Source organism: Podospora pseudoanserina, chromosome 2 (genome assembly GCF_035222485.1).
Source record: "Podospora pseudoanserina strain CBS 124.78 chromosome 2, whole genome shotgun sequence".
NCBI lineage: Eukaryota > Fungi > Ascomycota > Sordariomycetes > Sordariales > Podosporaceae > Podospora > Podospora pseudoanserina.
Window position 1 is genome coordinate 1,722,018 of NC_085921.1, and position 16,006 is coordinate 1,738,023.

The 16,006-nt window shown below is 51.8% G+C and overlaps 5 protein-coding genes across 5 annotated transcripts; 2 read left to right on the top strand and 3 right to left on the bottom strand.

Annotated features, from left to right (window-relative positions):
• Window positions 1-5,125: 5,125 nt before the first annotated feature.
• QC764_203760 (HSP90-domain-containing protein) lies at window positions 5,126-8,351 on the bottom strand. Its single transcript, XM_062944077.1, has 4 exons — window positions 8,074-8,351; window positions 6,907-7,728; window positions 6,474-6,840; window positions 5,126-6,343 (listed from the first exon to the last, which is right to left on the bottom strand). Exons 2-4 carry the CDS (start codon window positions 7,692-7,694, stop codon window positions 5,393-5,395), a joined length of 2,106 nt encoding a protein of 701 aa, XP_062802865.1. The 5' UTR covers window positions 7,695-7,728; window positions 8,074-8,351; the 3' UTR covers window positions 5,126-5,392.
• Window positions 8,352-10,280: 1,929 nt separating this feature from the next.
• FPR2_1 (Peptidyl-prolyl cis-trans isomerase fpr2) lies at window positions 10,281-11,263 on the top strand. Its single transcript, XM_062944078.1, has 2 exons — window positions 10,281-10,641; window positions 10,717-11,263. The coding sequence occupies exons 1-2, from the start codon at window positions 10,473-10,475 to the stop codon at window positions 10,983-10,985; spliced, it is 438 nt and encodes a 145-aa protein (XP_062802866.1). The 5' UTR covers window positions 10,281-10,472; the 3' UTR covers window positions 10,986-11,263.
• QC764_203780 (uncharacterized protein) lies at window positions 11,202-12,982 on the bottom strand. The gene is made up of 2 exons (XM_062944079.1): window positions 12,149-12,982; window positions 11,202-12,100 (listed from the first exon to the last, which is right to left on the bottom strand). Exons 1-2 carry the CDS (start codon window positions 12,360-12,362, stop codon window positions 11,379-11,381), a joined length of 936 nt encoding a protein of 311 aa, XP_062802867.1. The 5' UTR covers window positions 12,363-12,982; the 3' UTR covers window positions 11,202-11,378.
• On the top strand, window positions 12,829-13,356 carry QC764_203790 (uncharacterized protein; the record flags this gene model as incomplete). The annotated part of the gene is made up of 1 exon (XM_062944080.1): window positions 12,829-13,356. One exon carries the CDS (start codon window positions 12,829-12,831, stop codon window positions 13,354-13,356), a length of 528 nt encoding a protein of 175 aa, XP_062802868.1.
• Window positions 13,357-13,508: 152 nt separating this feature from the next.
• On the bottom strand, window positions 13,509-15,917 carry vps5 (Vacuolar protein sorting-associated protein vps5). Its single transcript, XM_062944081.1, is given in 4 exon segments — window positions 13,509-13,683; window positions 13,698-14,025; window positions 14,083-15,066; window positions 15,131-15,917. 3 exon segments carry the CDS (start codon window positions 15,728-15,730, stop codon window positions 13,873-13,875), a joined length of 1,737 nt encoding a protein of 578 aa, XP_062802869.1. The 5' UTR covers window positions 15,731-15,917; the 3' UTR covers window positions 13,509-13,683; window positions 13,698-13,872.
• Window positions 15,918-16,006: the final 89 nt, after the last annotated feature.

Consider the following 16,006-nt stretch of genomic DNA (forward strand, 5'->3'; position numbering starts at 1 on the left):
TGGACAATTCCTACACTCTCAATGGCCAGCCTCCAGCGGCGCGGACTGCTTTCTCCTTTTTTTGATGCGTTCCCCGCAATGTTAGCCAGATTTCCTCTCCGTACTATACTCGTATTCTCCATCGGCTGCCGGAATGTAGCCCCTTGCTCATACTTAGGTTTGACTAGGGAGAATGACTGTTTACAACGTGCACTAGGAAAATGGCGCTCGTCCCGTCCCTTTTGCGAGCCCAGGCTTCCCTTTCTTGGCTTCGCTGCAAAACAAAAGGCGGCCGCTGTGCCGCCGGCTAGCTTCGGACAAGGCTGGCTGAGTGCTCGAGTGAGAGAAGGATGGAGGGGTCAAAGTTGACCAATTCCTACGGTCTAAACATCTGGTTTAGGGGAGTTTGTCTGGTTGATAAGAAGCAATGTCAGCCAGCCAGGATATCAAGCCGTCGACGTCAGGGCCGGTAGACAACTGTCCATTCATCAATGGAGAGACGGCTTTGTAAAGAGAGCTGATATTCTATCATCGAGGGGGTGGACTGTACCCCATCGGTATACAGGTGAGGCTGTTCTTGGGTGGGGGTTCAAGAAGGAATTGGTTGCCGGATTGGGGACTGTGGTTACTACTTTGGGAGGGGGGGAAGGGGAAGGAGGGGGATGATATCATGAGGGGTGGTGTTGATGGCTGCTCAGCTGTGGGGGATATCAGTAGTTGTGTCTCAAGTGAGAGGTGGCTTTTCTCAGCTTCAGCCTCGCCCCTATGCCAGTATTTTATCAGGCGGTGATGGCATCCTTGCACTCATGCCTACCCACGCTCATAGAAGCGCTTCCCTTTTCTGATGGTCTCTCGTAGCCAGCAAAGGCTGCCTCAGTCATCCGCCCCCAACTCTCACTACAACTAGACTTCAGCCATCCACTCTCATACTATAAAGCTTGAACCTGGAATCATATGCTTACAAAGATTTCATCTCACATCATCATCTTATACACACTTCACCCATCTCCAAGTACACCCTCCTTCCCTCTACCACCCCGCCAGCTCCCTCTACCACCCCGCCAGCTCCCTAACCATCCTAGCCAACTCTTACTTTACACCAAACTACAGAAACCAGATATGCAACCTGCTTACCCTAAAGCCTGAATCCCCCGCTGCATCACCACGGCAACATCAAGGCAAGACATACCTACCGTCCTCAAGATGACATGCATGAGCAGAACGACCCACAAAGTCAGAACCGAATCGGGGGGTTTTGAAGCTAGATTCACTTCAAGGCATATTTTGCTTTATGATTGCCATCGTCCCGTCTCATGCAAGTCATTTATCATCATCGCAAGTGCGAGAATGGCAAAGTCCGATATTCTATGCAGCCAAGACGTGTGATTATGGGAGGATCTTGTCAAAAGACTTGGAACAAGCAGACAGGAAGGGGGTATGGCTTCGGCGGAAAACTCGATGTAATCTGAAGCCGAGGGGTGGAAGGGGGGAATGAAGTTGGAAAGGGGCGGTTGGCGAGGAGTGGAAGTCTCACATGACGGTACCAGCCAGTGAGGACAAAGCTTCCTGGTTTTTTTTTTTTTGGGACAGATTTAGAGTCAGGTTTGACAACACACAACCTAAAGAATATGGGCGTCGAATATTGACATCGGAGCCGGGACCAGTCTCTAGTATTTGATCTCGTAACAAGCCTATCCTGGATGCATGATTTTGACTGTAGTCGCCAATATCAATACCCACACTACTATACCAACAGCAAAACTATATGCTCTCCTAAGACAGGAAACGGGGGCTCCTAGAAGAGATGCTAGGAAACTTTATCCAAAATGACGCGTAGACACCTGTGACTTGACCTGTCAATGGCAGCGACACGAATTTTGATCATTACCACGACGTCATTCTAGGCTGGAAGGTCCACAAGGGCGACAGCTACGTTATGTAGCCTCGAATTCTTATCGAAATTTGAGGGGGATGGTTAAGAAACACACGGGATACCTGCAACACGACTTTCGTCTTCTCCATCGTCCCTCGATAATCTCTCCGAACTGGTGAAAGCACGGAATCCATCGATCTGTTCCAACAATATGTTCATCGTCTGGTATCCATCTCGTTATTCTTCTCTCATAGTTGCCCTCCTCGACTAAATTCTCGTCATACTCCAGGGCAAGATCTGGTTTCATCAAAATCGCTACCTGATACTCCATATTCCACTATCCTTCCAGAAGCTTGACGATCGTGACAGCATGAAATCAATATTTCTCAACGTGACCAAGAGATTGTGTTTGGAAAGTCCTGAAACCGTATATAAAGCCCAGATATTAAGTGTCTACCTATCCTTGGAACATATTTCTCAGAAAGATGCTCCTCTTGGATTAGTCTATCATGTCCACCACAGGCTGGCTGTTAAGATATGCTATGTTCCAGAACTACCCAACCTCTGTCACGGTGCTAGATCAACCAGCGGGGATCTATTTGTTCCATTGAATTCTTGGAGGTCCACTGAAGTCTTATATCTACAATACCGCTGCAACTAATGGCGATCGTATTCTGGTTAGAGCTGCAGTCTTTTGAAGCCTGAGGCATGTTTCTTAACTCTGCAAGGCCACTGAGCAGCCTCGGAGTCTACCTGAGCTACCCATCCGACAAGACATGGACCCTGGACAGTGTGAGGGCACATTCCTCAGTACTTGAGGCAAACCAGGGCTTTGTCAAATGAACATTAATGCTAGAGTGGAAGTTGCCGGACTCATCTTCAAAGACAATCACCGGGTTAACCTCCCCTGCGTCAGCTTAGCTTGTTTAGAATGTCTTTCTCGGGCAATGCTTCATTTGTGTAGGTTATGCGCCGATCGTCTGCATTTGCGTAGGTTGTACGTCGATCGTCTTCATTTGACCAAACCTGCAAATGGCCTTTCGAGCCTGACCTCACTTCAACATGATGCTACCCCGATATAGCCTCAGTAGTCTTTGGCAGAAAAGGGCCCTTGATTTTCTTTCGAGTTCTGTGTCATATCAGCTGAAATGTCACCTAAATCGACATCATCTCCACTGTTTGCACTTCATGTAAACAGGAACTTCCGATCACCTAACCCTGTTGTAGACACAATTGTAAGCATGCACGAACTTGCCCTGCTCCATCAAAACACCCCACGCCCATCCCAAGCTTCGAGATCCAACATATTGTTCAGTGGTCTTCATACCTACTCTGTCAGTCTTTGGATATTACTCTGAAAACTGTAAAGGGGTCATCTCGCCTCCTTCACCACTAGAGCCGATCCACAATATCATCCGCTATAATGTGGAAATAGCCCGTCAAACATAGCTGATAGCATCATAAGTTGGAAGCTGAGCATCGGCTTACGTACATGTCGTCTTCACGAATTCACGTGTTGTGATAGACCGGTCTGGGCAGATTGTTGAATTAATTTCCCTTGGATCCAAAGTAAATACCCCGGCGCCCGCAAGAAGCCAGGCATTGCGATGAGTCGACTTCCTGGAAGCCAACTCCATCTTCCAACAGTTTTGTCCCTGCCCTGTCGTGGTGTACCTTGTTGTCTGTCGAGCGGTGGTTTATCGTCGTTTTCACTTCTCAACCGGATTTTTCTCAGCTGTAATGGCTTCATATGGTCGAGGGTTTCTCTATTCATTGATGGTCAATGTTCTTCGGCTTTGGGAGCACATATTGCGTTGATCAGCGTTGTCTCTGCGCCGAACTAAAATGTGTTGGTCACTCACCCATTGTGATGTTGTCTGGGCTCTTGCCCTGCACTGCTCGGTGGTGCCTGCCCGCTCTGGGTACGCGGCTCTGAGAGAAATTTAAGTCTTTGTGTCCGTCGTCTCACGCGGGTGCAATCAGAAGCTGGCGAGGAAGAAAAGGGCAATGATGATGGGGCCCAAGGCTCCTTTCACTTTCTTTACACATCACTTGCTTCGAGCTGCCGGAAGTGCACGGTAATCATGTCAAGATTATCTTCAGGAAACATGCTTACCTTATGGATATTATCAATGATCATTAAGCTACACTACCTCAATAACACAAACAACCGCACTGGCATAAACTACTGTGTGTCAACTTAGTCCCATCGGATTTTCATTATGGCCCTAAAATGATGTCTAAGCAGGCTAGGTGGAGTTACAACCAGGGAAATGTTACTATATCCATACAACCAAATACATCTCCCAGCTAGCCACATAGCCTGCCTTCTCCATACCAGTTAACCAATAATAGGTACGGGCCTCAGAAGGACAGTAACACACACCCCGAGAAACAGGCAAGGCCTCTGCAAAAAACTCACATGCCCATTCATTGTCCAAGAAGACCATGTCGACGTGTAAACAGCCTGGTTCAAATTAAGGACACAATATACCTGTCAAGTTACACATCCCCAAACTAAGGTCATGCCCAAACTTACGATTTTCAACCCTTCCCAAGAACATCACGACCCTCAAGAGAACAATTCCACACCTGTGTCTACAAAGCTAGGCTATACTCAAGATGTAAACATGTCTGCCTGATGTCCAATGACGCCTTGATCCCCTCCTCGCAGGCCTTCAAGTTGTCCAATAAGGCCTGTCAAGTATCGAAGTAGGCCTTAAACACGTTACTACATGCATCCTCAAGATAGAGACACTCGTAAGCTTGCTATCTAAATGCCTATCAACAGATCAATGAGGCCTTTAAAACTTCTGAATAGGCCTTATGAGATAGTTCAGATACCTTCAAGGATAGTTCATATGCATCAGAAGAAAATTCAAATCTGTTAAAAGATAGTTAGTATCCATCAAAAACAGTGTGTATGCCTTGAAGAATACTCGACAGGCCTTCAGAGATAGCCGATATGCCTCGGAAGATAGTCAAAAGGTATTGATAATATCTAAATAGGCCTATTGTTCAAGATTGAAGCTGTATAAACAGAACATTTACGCCTGTCGATTCAACCAAGTGGCCTTTTGAAGGTCAAGCGATACGTACATTTTAGATCTTGAGGCATGCTGAACCTGTCACAAGCATACCTTGTGTTCGTCATGCGAAGAGGCATCGGAAAAATCACAACATATTTACATCACAAGTCCCAGCACAAGTCCTAGCACAAGTCCTAGCACAAGTTATAGCACAAGTCACAGCATAAGTCACAGCATAAGGCACAAAAGTTGATCAGAAACTCTTGATTTCCGTCTAATCCTGGTAACATGCTCCTCCTCAGACCATGACCAATCCCGATGTCCTTGACTAAAAGTACAGAAAAACGGGCGCCGTCGTCCTCAACGACGGCGATGTGGAAGTTTGCTCGATCGGAAAACTGATGCAAATTTGAAAAAGAGAAAAAAAAAAACATAAAGGTATTGTCATTAGCTAGAATCCGTCCAACTCCGTTCCCAAGCCACTTTTTCATTCCCAGTCATTGCGAGTCGTTTAGTCAACCTCCTCCATGGCGTTGTCGCTGGTCTCAGCAGCGGCAACACCGGCATCGGCGGCGGGAGCATCGGCAGCAGCCTCGGGCTCCTCGTCGAGGTTCAGGCCGAGAGCGACAAGCTTGTGGATGCGCTCAGCGAAGCCAGCGGGCTCCTCAATGGTGAAGCCGGAGACCAAGAGGGAGGTCTCGAAGAGGAGCTGAACGATGGACTTGACGGTCTTGTCGTTCTCGCCGTCGGCCTCAACCTTCTGCTTGAGCTCCTTGATGATGGGGCTCTTGGGGGAGATCTCGAAGGTCTTCTTGGAGGACATGTAGCTGCTCATGGAGGTGTCACGGAGAGCCTGGGCCTTCATGATACGCTCCATGTTGGCAGACCAGCCGAACTGGCCAGTGCGGATGGCGCAAGGAGCGCCGACCAACTTGTGGGAGACAACAACCTTCTCGACCTTGTCGCCGAGAACGTTCTTGAGAGCCTTGGCGAGACCGTCGTACTCCTTCTCCTCAGCCTCACGCTGCTTCTTCTCCTCCTCAGTCTCCTCGAGCTCGAAGTCCTTGGTGATGTCGACAAGCTTCTTGCCCTCGAACTCCTTGAGCTGAGTCATGGCGTACTCATCAATGGGGTCAACAAGGAAGAGAACCTCGAAGCCCTTCTCCTTGAGAGAGTCAAGGAAGGGAGACTTGGAGACAGCCTTGATGGACTCGCCAGTGATGTAGTACATGTTCTTCTGGTGCTCGGGCATGCGCGTGACATAGTCGGAGAGGGAGGTCTGCTCATCGCCAGACTTGGTGGAGTTGAAGCGGAGGAGCTTGGCGAGGGTGTTGCGGTTCTGGGAGTCCTCGTGGATGCCGAGCTTGATGTTCTTGGAGAAGGCAGTGTAGAACTTGTCGAACTGCTCCTTGTCCTCGGCGATCTCAGTGAAGAGCTCGAGGGCCTTCTTGACAATATTCTTCTGTAGTGGTTGTTAGCCATCTGGGGCGGGGAGAGGGAGAAATTGAAGAAAAAAAGAGATTTTCTCTTTTCCTCTCTTTTTTTTTCTTTTCAGAAAAGTAAGGGTGATCAATATGCTTAGAAAAACTTACACGAATAACCTTCATGATCTTGTTTTGCTGAAGAGTCTCACGAGAAAGGTTGAGGGGAAGGTCCTCAGAGTCGACGACACCCTTGACGAAGCTGAGCCACTCAGGAATGAGGTCAGTGGCATCGTCAGTGATGAAAACACGGCGGACGTAGAGCTTGATGTTGTTCTTGGTCTTCTTGGTCTCGAAGAGGTCGAAAGGAGCGCGCTTGGGCACAAAGAGGATGGCCTTGAACTCAAGCTGACCCTCAACAGAGAAGTGCTTGACGGCGAGGTGGTCCTCCCAGTCGTTGGAGAGAGACTTGTAGAAGGCGGCATACTCCTCCTGAGTGATGTCCTGGGGGTTGCGAGTCCAGATGGGCTTCTGCTTGCTGAAAAAGGAAAAAAAGTCAGAAAAAAACACCTTCATAATTTGGTTGGGAAAGCGGGAATCTTACTTGAGCTCCTCCTCCTCAGTCTTGACCTCCTTGACCTTCTTGGTCTTGGGCTTCTTCTCCTTGTCCTCCTCATCGTCCTCGACCTCCTCGATCTTGGGCTTCTTGTCGTCACCCTCCTCGACGGTCTCGGCCTCCTCATCAGGGACCTCGACCTCGGTCTCCTTCTGAACGTGGAGGTAAATGGGGTAAGAGATGAACTCAGAGTGCTTCTTGATCACCTCCTTGATCTTGGACTCATTGAGGTAATCAGTCTGCTCATCCTTGAGGTGGAGGATGATCTTGGTGCCGCGGCCAATGGAGGGGCCGTTGTCGGGGGAGATGTTGAAAGTGCCACCAGCGCTGGACTCCCAGATGTACTGCTCGTCATCATTGTTCTTGGAGACAACGGTGACCCTGTCGGCAACGAGGTAGGCAGAGTAGAAACCGACACCGAACTGACCGATCATGGAAATATCAGCGCCAGCGGTGAGAGCCTCCATGAACTGCTTGGTGCCGGAGCGGGCAATGGTGCCAAGGTTGTTGACGAGGTCAGCCTTGGTCATACCGATACCGGTATCCTGGATGGTCAGAGTCTTGTTCTCCTTGTCGGGGATGATGTCGATGCGGAGATCCTTGCCAGTGTCCAACTTGCTGGGGTCGGACAGAGACTCATAGCGGATCTTGTCGAGGGCATCGGAGGCGTTGGAGACAAGTTCTCTGAGGAAGATCTCCTTGTTGGAGTAGACTGTGTTGATGATGAGGGAGAGAAGCTGAGAGATCTCAGCCTGGAACTCGAAAGTCTCGGCCATCTTGAAAGGGTATCTGAAGTCGAATCTGGGGTATCTGATCGATTTGAGTCGGTTAGAATCGTCGCCTGGTGGTTTTTGCAAAGTATTTTTCTTGTGTGATGTAGTGGCTTGAAGAAAACAAGACAATAGTGCGGGGTGGAAGGGTTCGAGCGGGCAGCCCCAAGCTGATAACTCTCAAACTTTAAATAGCCCCGCCGTTCACAAAATCCCAGCAGATGCTCTGTCCGATAAGGCTTCGAAATTGCAATTGCAATAAGCCACACGATAGAGCTTTGTTTGTTGGGTGCGATTGGGGAGCAATTTCGTAGAGAGGGAAGGAGGGGCAGGCCGCAAGGCTGAAGAATGGGACTGGCGACTATTAAGAGGGGCAGCGACTTACCAAAAGGGGATATTCGAGTAGTCTACGATCTACGCCTAGCAGGAAAGATCTGGCAGGACAGGTATGAAGCAGAGAGAAGAGAGGAAGGTGGTTGTTGGTCTGAAGATGGGAAGGAAGGAAGGAGAGGACAGGAAGAGGGAGGAGGGCGGCAGCTAAAATGTCTTTGGAGGCACCCCTGGGCTGTGCTCTGCAGTGTTTCTATGAGATTCTATCGCCCAAAATTCTACCATTTCTTTGTGATTCGTTTGATTCGGCCTCCACAGCAACGGTCCGCTGTGCTGATTGGCCCCTGTGCTAGCTCCGCTCAGGCAACTTCCCCCCACCTCTGCGGCTGCCACAGCAAACCACCAAACTGGGGTCGAGAACTCAATGGAAGTCGTACAGCGCTTCTAGGCTCTCTCAGAATGCCATTTCCATCACGGTGAGCCTCATTGGAGCCATCTTGGCATGGAAATCACTGATCGGAGTGCTGTCCTCCCGTCGCTGTCAGAGAAGGCTCCAGAATTCCCGAGACGCCCAACGAGGCTGAAAACGAGGCTGGCCCCTGTTCCACCTGCCAACCCCGCGTTGGTTGGCCCGTGCATTTAGGAGTCACAGAGATGGGACACTGGATCAAGCAACTGGTGAAAGCTGTTGAGGCCATTACCTATCACCGTTGCTGCATGTTCAGATGGAAAGGCAACCAACCTCAACGGCCAGGTGAGGGGCGGACCTCCAAGGCTGCCTGAGTGGTGCCTTCCTTCGAAGACATTACCCTGAAGGTTGTTTACTTCCTTTGTATTTCTTTGGTCTTGCATTTCTTACGACAGAGCATTGCAAAAACACACAGTAGGAGAGCCAGCACTCTAGCAGGCTTTATGCCGGGTCCTCCGTATCCCAGAGCAACGGCCAAAGTTGTCAAGTAGTAGAGAGCTTCGCTCTCGCCCTCTTGACAACGGAATGAAACCGCAGAGGAAATAGTACCTTAGCGTGATCACCGCTGGCGTAATGCCTTCTGCAAGTATACCATGGGCTCTCGTCGGATTTGGTCATGTCCCTCGATGTGGCGGCGAAGGAGCCCTCAAAAGCACCGTCAACAGGCTGAGGTTGAAGCTGGTTTGATTTGGCCATGGGGTATGAAGCAGAGGGTTACTTATGGTCAGCTTCTCGCAACTGGCAGCAGACCATCTTGCCTTTCGAGTAAGATGGGGAAGGCTCATTATAACGGTGACTAGAAGCCAATTGCCAGATTTCATGGTGAAGATGTCGATTCTGAGAGAATGATAGGCTCGAACAGCAGCAGGCTCCTTCTCCATGGTATGGCTTACTGTTTGACACATTGTCAGCCGGAATATGTGGTGCCAGCTCAATATATGGGTTTCCACCCTATAGTATCATCCAGAGTTAAGATAGGGTTTCAGTGGCAGTTGAGATCCAGCACACCTATCTGTCGAGGTGTTTTGTGCTTGTGAAACAGAAATATCATCTGGAAGTGAGCACCTGGGTGGCTGACGTGGTTCGTGGGGGACATGTCTGATGTGTTGCGCTGCCAGCTAACAAGGCATAACATACTGTGCCGGCTGGTTTTCGATTGATAGCACCATGGCAGGTTGGAGCAGCGGCCTCGTTGCTCCCTAGCTATCATTTGGAATTTCATATGTCGATACCTTATAGACACAACTTACACAAGTTGTCTGACAAACTTCAACCCGACAGTCTAATACCAAGTGATGGTGTCCGATAGCAAATCTGAACCACTTGATAGCAAGTTGTGTTGAGTAGAAGCTGCAAGCCTCACAAGAAGTGTATTCTGTAGAATACTGAGATGTACGGAGTTGAACTTATTCTCATCACCACCCTCCCATTTACGTCCTTGTGCAAAATACAAGCTTGGTGAGAGCAGATACCGGGTCCGTCGGCAGCTTTCGTGCTCTGCTGTCTGTCCGCAACCGTCTTCTATTCCTGGAGATCGATAGGACCCCAAGGACTTGGCACCGGTCGCAGGAAGAAACACGTGCATGAATGGTTGCACATCCACGACGTCTCACCGACAGTGCTGATGAAGCACAGGGGAGATGAACCAACCCCTCATGTTTGATCCTTTGGTGAGTGAGAGATTCAGCTGTCTGGTTCGCCGTCCCTGTGCTGTTCGGCCGCTAAGCGTAGCCCCGCCCGACCGTCTGGAGGGGTGACGCAATCAGGAAAGAGGGGTGCCGCATCGCGGGGGGCTGAGCTGCCGTGGAGAGAGAGAGCTGCAACTGCGGGCAAGCTTTTGGGGGGGAGCTGCACTCAGTGCCCCACCTTGCCAGTGTTGCTGCTTTGCCTGCCTGGAATGCCACTTTCTTCAACCCTCCCACCCCCTTTAAGAGCTTGACCTGCCCCTCCACCAAGCCCCGCTGATTTTTCTCCCCTTTTCCATCATGTTCAGAAGTTCCATCTTCCAAGCTACCAGATCGCTTCGTCAATTGACTACTCCAGCCACCCGCAACCTTTCATTCACAGCCGCCAGAATGGGTATCCCTGCCGACACTCCCCAAGGTCTCAAGATTGAGTCCCAGAACGCTGGCTCCGGCCCTGAGGTCAAGAAGGGTAAGCTTGTCCTCCTGTCTCCTAAGCAGCTTAAGCATAGTATATCATCAAGCTAACACCAATTACCCACAACAGGTGACTCTGTCGATGTCCACTACAAGGGCACCCTCGAGGACGGCACCGAGTTCGACCAGAGCTACAAGCGCGGCCAGCCCCTCAACTTCACCGTCGGCGCCGGCATGGTCATCCAGGGCTGGGATGCCGGCCTCGTCGGCATGCAGGTTGGCGAGAAGCGCAAGCTGACCATCCCCTCCAACCTCGCCTACGGCGAGCGCGGGATTCCCGGTGTCATCCCCGGGAACGCCACCCTCATCTTCGAGACCGAGCTCGTCAAGATCAGATAAATCAACAATCCAGAACACATTACAAGGAGGGAGCATATATCTTTGACATTTCGCAAAGCCTTACCCCCTTATGCTTACTAGATGGAGCCAAACGAAAATCGAATCATGGTTTCACTCTGGGCTAGACACCCAACCACCTATCTCAATGTCTCCTGCTCGGACAATCTCTATTTCTTTTATACAGGTGAAATGCTCCCGACCAAAACGCCAATGCCGTGTGGATGCGAGGAGATGACCGCCCAACCGCCCTGAATGATATCTACACATAGGATTCCCTGACTCGTAGTCGTCGTCCATGTCCCGTAACCCTTTTCTAAACCTTTTAGGTCCCAAGATTGTACAAGAACTTCGCTCTCTGTCCCTACTCATGCTTCCGAAACACATGTTCTCTCACTATTCCTCACCATCCTTCCCTTCTTCCACCCCCTCCCCAGGAATAATACACCCCCCTAACTCCCTATACTTTCTATCCGCATACATCAACCCAAACTTGTCCTCCTTCCCACCCCCATTCACCTCCACAATCTCCTTCACCTCCCCCAAAACAATATAATGATCCCTCACCTTCACCAACCCCCCCATTGGCTCCTGTAACAGCTCACAGCGTAAGACATATAACACGCCCGGCCCTTTTAGTATTGGCGCCGCCCCTTTTGTCTCTGTCTTGTAGGAGCAACCACACTCGGATTGGAGCTGCTCAAACACCTCCAGCCCGGCTGCGTTTCCTCTGGCAAGCCAGTCGGCTATTCTCGCGCCGGAGGGGTCGTCGGTGAGGATGTGGATGTTGAATAGGCGGGAGGAGGAGAGGGCGTCAAAGGTGCGGGAGGGGGTGGCGATGTTGAAGGAGATGATGGGAGTGGGGAGGAGGGAGAGGGAGGTGAAGGAGGACATTGTCATTGCTCGGGGGATTGGACCGGAGGAGGAGGAGGTGCAGACGACGACGGAGTGGGTTATTAGGCGCATTAGGGAGCGGAACTGTTCTGGCAGGGGGAGGGAGGTGGAAGAGGAGGAGTGAGGGTGGATTGAGGGGGGTTGGGGGGAGGTGGTGAATTGTCGGAGGGGATGGGGGGTTGTGCTGAGGGTTCGATTATGAGGTGGTTGATGAGTGAGGGGTTCTGAGGAACTGTTAGAAGAGACAGAGGATGGAGATGTGAGGTTCATACGCGATATTGGTGCTCTTCGTGGGTGTGGTAGAATTGTACATGATGGTACATGCCCCTTGTTGATATGTTGTTGACTCTGGATATGCAGCCGGCGCATAGGTATTGGCTTTGCGCTTCTCATGCTCAATGTTGGTGCTGTGATGTCGGCGGCCGAGTTGCTGCATCTCTCTGCGGCAGCTTTCAAGCCCACCATAATTCGTGGGGGGGAGTTCATATTCTTGACACCATATACTGTCTTTCCGACTTCCTTCAAAGCAAATCAGACGAACTTATGGCCAGTGTCAAAATCTGTTGTTCGTCTCAGTCGCAAATCGGCTTCTTCCACTTCCACGGCCTTGGGTCCGTCATCGAACGGCTCCCACCCCTGCAAATAAAGTTATCGATAAGCTCCGATAAGCTCCGATAACAACCCCGGACCCTTGCTGAGTGGGCTCTCAATTGCGGGCTGCCGCGGGTTGGAGCTGTGCCGCCCGCCGCGAGTTATCAAAATTTCGAACCGGGGGAACCAATCGGCGCGGCAAGCGGGAAGGACGAGTAATTGAAGATTTGGAGACGACGACGACATTGGCGATAGGGACAGCGAGAGATACCCCCAGCTTTTATTCCCACCTGCCCCGACGGCCTCGAACCCGAATCAAACCGCAAAACCCCTCGCTCCCCGGAGCCCTCCCGCAGTCACAATGGCCAGCAAACTCCCACCATCAGCCCTCCAAAGCCTCAGGCGACCATCCCTCAACATCAACAACAACCACCTCCCCTCCCCAATACCTCAAACCCAGCTCCGCCACGCAACCTTCATCCCCCGCCACCGCCGCCCCTACAAGTTCACCCAGCTCGTCCAGCTCTCCGACGGCTCGACCTACACCGTCCGCACCACCTCCCCCGTCGCACTCTACAAGTCGGCAAAGGACACCCGCAACCACATCCTCTGGCAGCCCACCGACAAGTCCCTCCGCAACGTCGAGGTCGACGAGGCCGGCAAGCTCGCCGCCTTCAGAGAGCGCTACGGCCGCGGGTGGGACGCCGAGGAGGCTGCCGTCGAGCAGCAGGAAGCTGCGGCAACAGACAAGAAGGCAGAGGAAAGTGATCCGTTTGACAGTCTTGTTGGGTTGATCAGTGATTTCGCTGCCGGATCAACAAGTAATACCGCCGGAGGGTTGAGTGCAAAGGAGCAGGCGAAGAAGGATAAGGGGGGGAAGAAGAAATAAGGGATGGGGGAAAGATGAATAAGGAAAGGGAAAACCTTGTATTATAACACTGTGGGAATATAAAGTTGTATTTTTGGACAGACAACAACAAAAACAAATATCAGAAGTCTCGAAAAAAGGGCAGGTGAAGTGATCATACTTCTCACATCTATCACGGCTCTCACAACGAAAGGGGTGTACGAGTTGAGAATGCTTGGATTTAACATCACCCATCCTCCAGCTACGCAGGGTTTCTAAACACTACAGCATAACCCATTCAATAAACCCATGACCCATCGCCTGCCGCAAAACTACCCAATACACTGTAACAAACCTCCAACAGTCCACCTCCAACAGTCCACCTCCAAGTCATCCCACCCACGCAAACCCCCCAAACACGGCACTCCACTCACTAGTCCACGAACTCGACGACTCCTCCCTCCTTGCCTTCCCACCACCACTGTGGTTCGTCCTATCCCCCAAACTGCTCGGGCTCCTCGAACACCCCCCACGACCAACAGGACCATCAGCAAACGACTAATCCGAGTCCTCATCAATCCTAGCACGAGCCCTATCCACCGCCGTGTTGCCAGCCGGCTTGTTGGCCTGCACAACCGGTGGTCTGTAAAAGACAGTCTCGTCGTCCTCGGCGTCAAGCTGCATGAGGAATGTCTCCCATTTCTCGATAAGCTATTCCAAGATGTTAGTCTCCCATGTAGCCACTGATCATATAAACGGGTAACAAACCTCTTTCTGAGCCTCAACCGCACTCTCCAAATACGTCTCCACGGCACTCTTGAAATCCTCCACCTTCTCCCTCTCAAACCTGTCCAGTTCCGCCCTCATCAACCGCCCCATATCGTCAAACAACAGCCTTGCCTGGTGAACCTTCCTCTCCGCGTCAGCAACCTCAGCACTGACCTGGTTCAGCCTGTCCTGCTGGCTCTTCCCCTGTCTCAGAAGCTTATCCTGCGCCGCCTTCCGCTTCTGCATCTCCCCCTCGGCACTGTGCCAGCTGTGAAACGCCTTCTGTCTCTGCAAGAAGCTCTGCTTCACACTCCCGATCAACCGGATATACTCCTCAATGATAATCCCAAAGGTCAGCACATCCTGTTGGGCCTGGCGGTCGTAAACATCACGAATGGTGAGCTGCAGTTCGGATAACGCATCCAGCGGCCCCGACAGCGTAGGCGACAGTTCCACAGTAGACAAAGCATGCAAGCTCGCTGAAAAATCCCCCGCCGCCTCTGCCATAGCCTTCCTCTGCAGCACCATCCCATCCATCGCCTTCAACAACGCCTTCAACTGATTCTCCAGCGCATCCAGATACACCCTCCTCTCATGAAACCAATCATCCTGCTCCACAAACTTGCTCCCCCCACCCCCAAACCCCAAGCTCCCAAGCACCCCCTTGGACTCCCCCCCCAAATTCACCTCCTTCCTCTCCTTGTGCTTGACATCAATATTGAAACTCTCACTCTCCAGAAACAGCTTCAAATCCCCATCCAGCCCCAGCTGCGGATGCCCCGCAACTTTATTCAGCATCTTCTCCAACGCCGCCCTCCTTGCCTCGACAAAATTACTCTCAAACCTCCCCACCGCCTGCTTCTCCGGAGGAGGCGGGACAACAACACCGGGATTGTTGCCATGAAGCGTGGTGTAAAGCCACAAGAAATCGCGATACCGGCGCTTGACTTCGAATTCGGGGTTTTTGTACGCCTTGGAGGTAGTCTGCCATCCCGTTAACATCCCTACCCCCCTCCACCCCCTATCCATTTCCCCTCAGTAAACATACCTTCGTCCTAACAGAATAAACGATATGACTACTAGTCAAATCCCCCACCTTGTGCGGATCCCCCACCGTGATGCTAAACACCGGCTTCGCCGCCTGCTCAACACTCACACTCGGCGGCGCCCCCGTCGTCGTCCTCACCGGGCTAGGCAACGCCCCTTGCACCGGCGGGGGCTGTCTCGGTCCAGAAGCAGCAAACAAACTGCCCTCGTCATCATCGTCATCGATCCTGTGCGGATCTGGGGGGCCGGCTCGCTTGGCACCGCCAAGAGGAGCGGGCATTGTCGTTCGGAGGGGGAGTTCTTTCGAGGGCGGCACCGGGGGGGAGACATCCTCCGTCGCGGCGGGAGTGGTCGCGGGCGGGGTAGCTGCTCCCAGAGGACCGAGGGGGTCATCTTCTACCGCTTGGAGCTGGGTCGGTTTGGCGATCAGCCGGCGGGGTGTGATTCTCGACGGGCGGGAGGAGGAAGAAGAAGATGTGGGAGCTGCCGTCGCCGGCGCGGGAGCGGTGCTGGTGGTGGTGGTCGAGGGGGTTGTGGTCGTGGTCGTGGTGTCGTCGGTCGCCTGAGAGGTGCCGGCCGAGTCGGCCCAGGGGTCCTCCATTGTTAAATGGTGGTAAACTGTTATTCGTGAGGTCGAGGTTGAAAAAGGTTGCGCAAGAAATGCTTTGAAAATGTGAGCTGGAGACAATTTACACGGCCAACACCTCTTGCTTAGTGACGTTCGATAGAGAGGGTAGGTGTCCCGGGCTCCGAGTTGGGAGGTAAGGTGTGTTGCGCAATGCAGGCAGGTAGCACATGCTCCCGACCCAGGTACCCAGGTAGGTCGTTGAACTAAGCCTTTCTTGGCAGCCATCAATGTGGGGTTCGGAGGGGGGAG

Bases quoted from the DNA above. Each gene is read 5' to 3' on its own strand.
- QC764_203780 (XM_062944079.1), bottom strand. From the start codon at position 12,362: ATGAACTCCCCCCCACGAATTATGGTGGGCTTGAAAGCTGCCGCAGAG. The intron at 12,101-12,148 runs GTATGAACCTCA...ACAGTTCCTCAG, and splicing joins ACGAAGAGCACCAATATCGC to AACCCCTCACTCATCAACCA.
- QC764_203760 (XM_062944077.1), bottom strand. From the start codon at position 7,694: ATGGCCGAGACTTTCGAGTTCCAGGCTGAGATCTCTCAGCTTCTCTCC. The intron at 6,841-6,906 runs GTAAGATTCCCG...TTCCTTTTTCAG, and splicing joins ACTGAGGAGGAGGAGCTCAA to CAAGCAGAAGCCCATCTGGA. The intron at 6,344-6,473 runs GTAAGTTTTTCT...CAACCACTACAG, and splicing joins AGATCATGAAGGTTATTCGT to AAGAATATTGTCAAGAAGGC.
- vps5 (XM_062944081.1), bottom strand. From the start codon at position 15,730: ATGGAGGACCCCTGGGCCGACTCGGCCGGCACCTCTCAGGCGACCGAC. The intron at 15,067-15,130 runs GTATGTTTACTG...ACGGGATGGCAG, and splicing joins TTTATTCTGTTAGGACGAAG to ACTACCTCCAAGGCGTACAA. The intron at 14,026-14,082 runs GTTTGTTACCCG...ATCTTGGAATAG, and splicing joins CGGTTGAGGCTCAGAAAGAG to CTTATCGAGAAATGGGAGAC.
- FPR2_1 (XM_062944078.1), top strand. From the start codon at position 10,473: ATGTTCAGAAGTTCCATCTTCCAAGCTACCAGATCGCTTCGTCAATTG. The intron at 10,642-10,716 runs GTAAGCTTGTCC...TACCCACAACAG, and splicing joins CGGCCCTGAGGTCAAGAAGG to GTGACTCTGTCGATGTCCAC.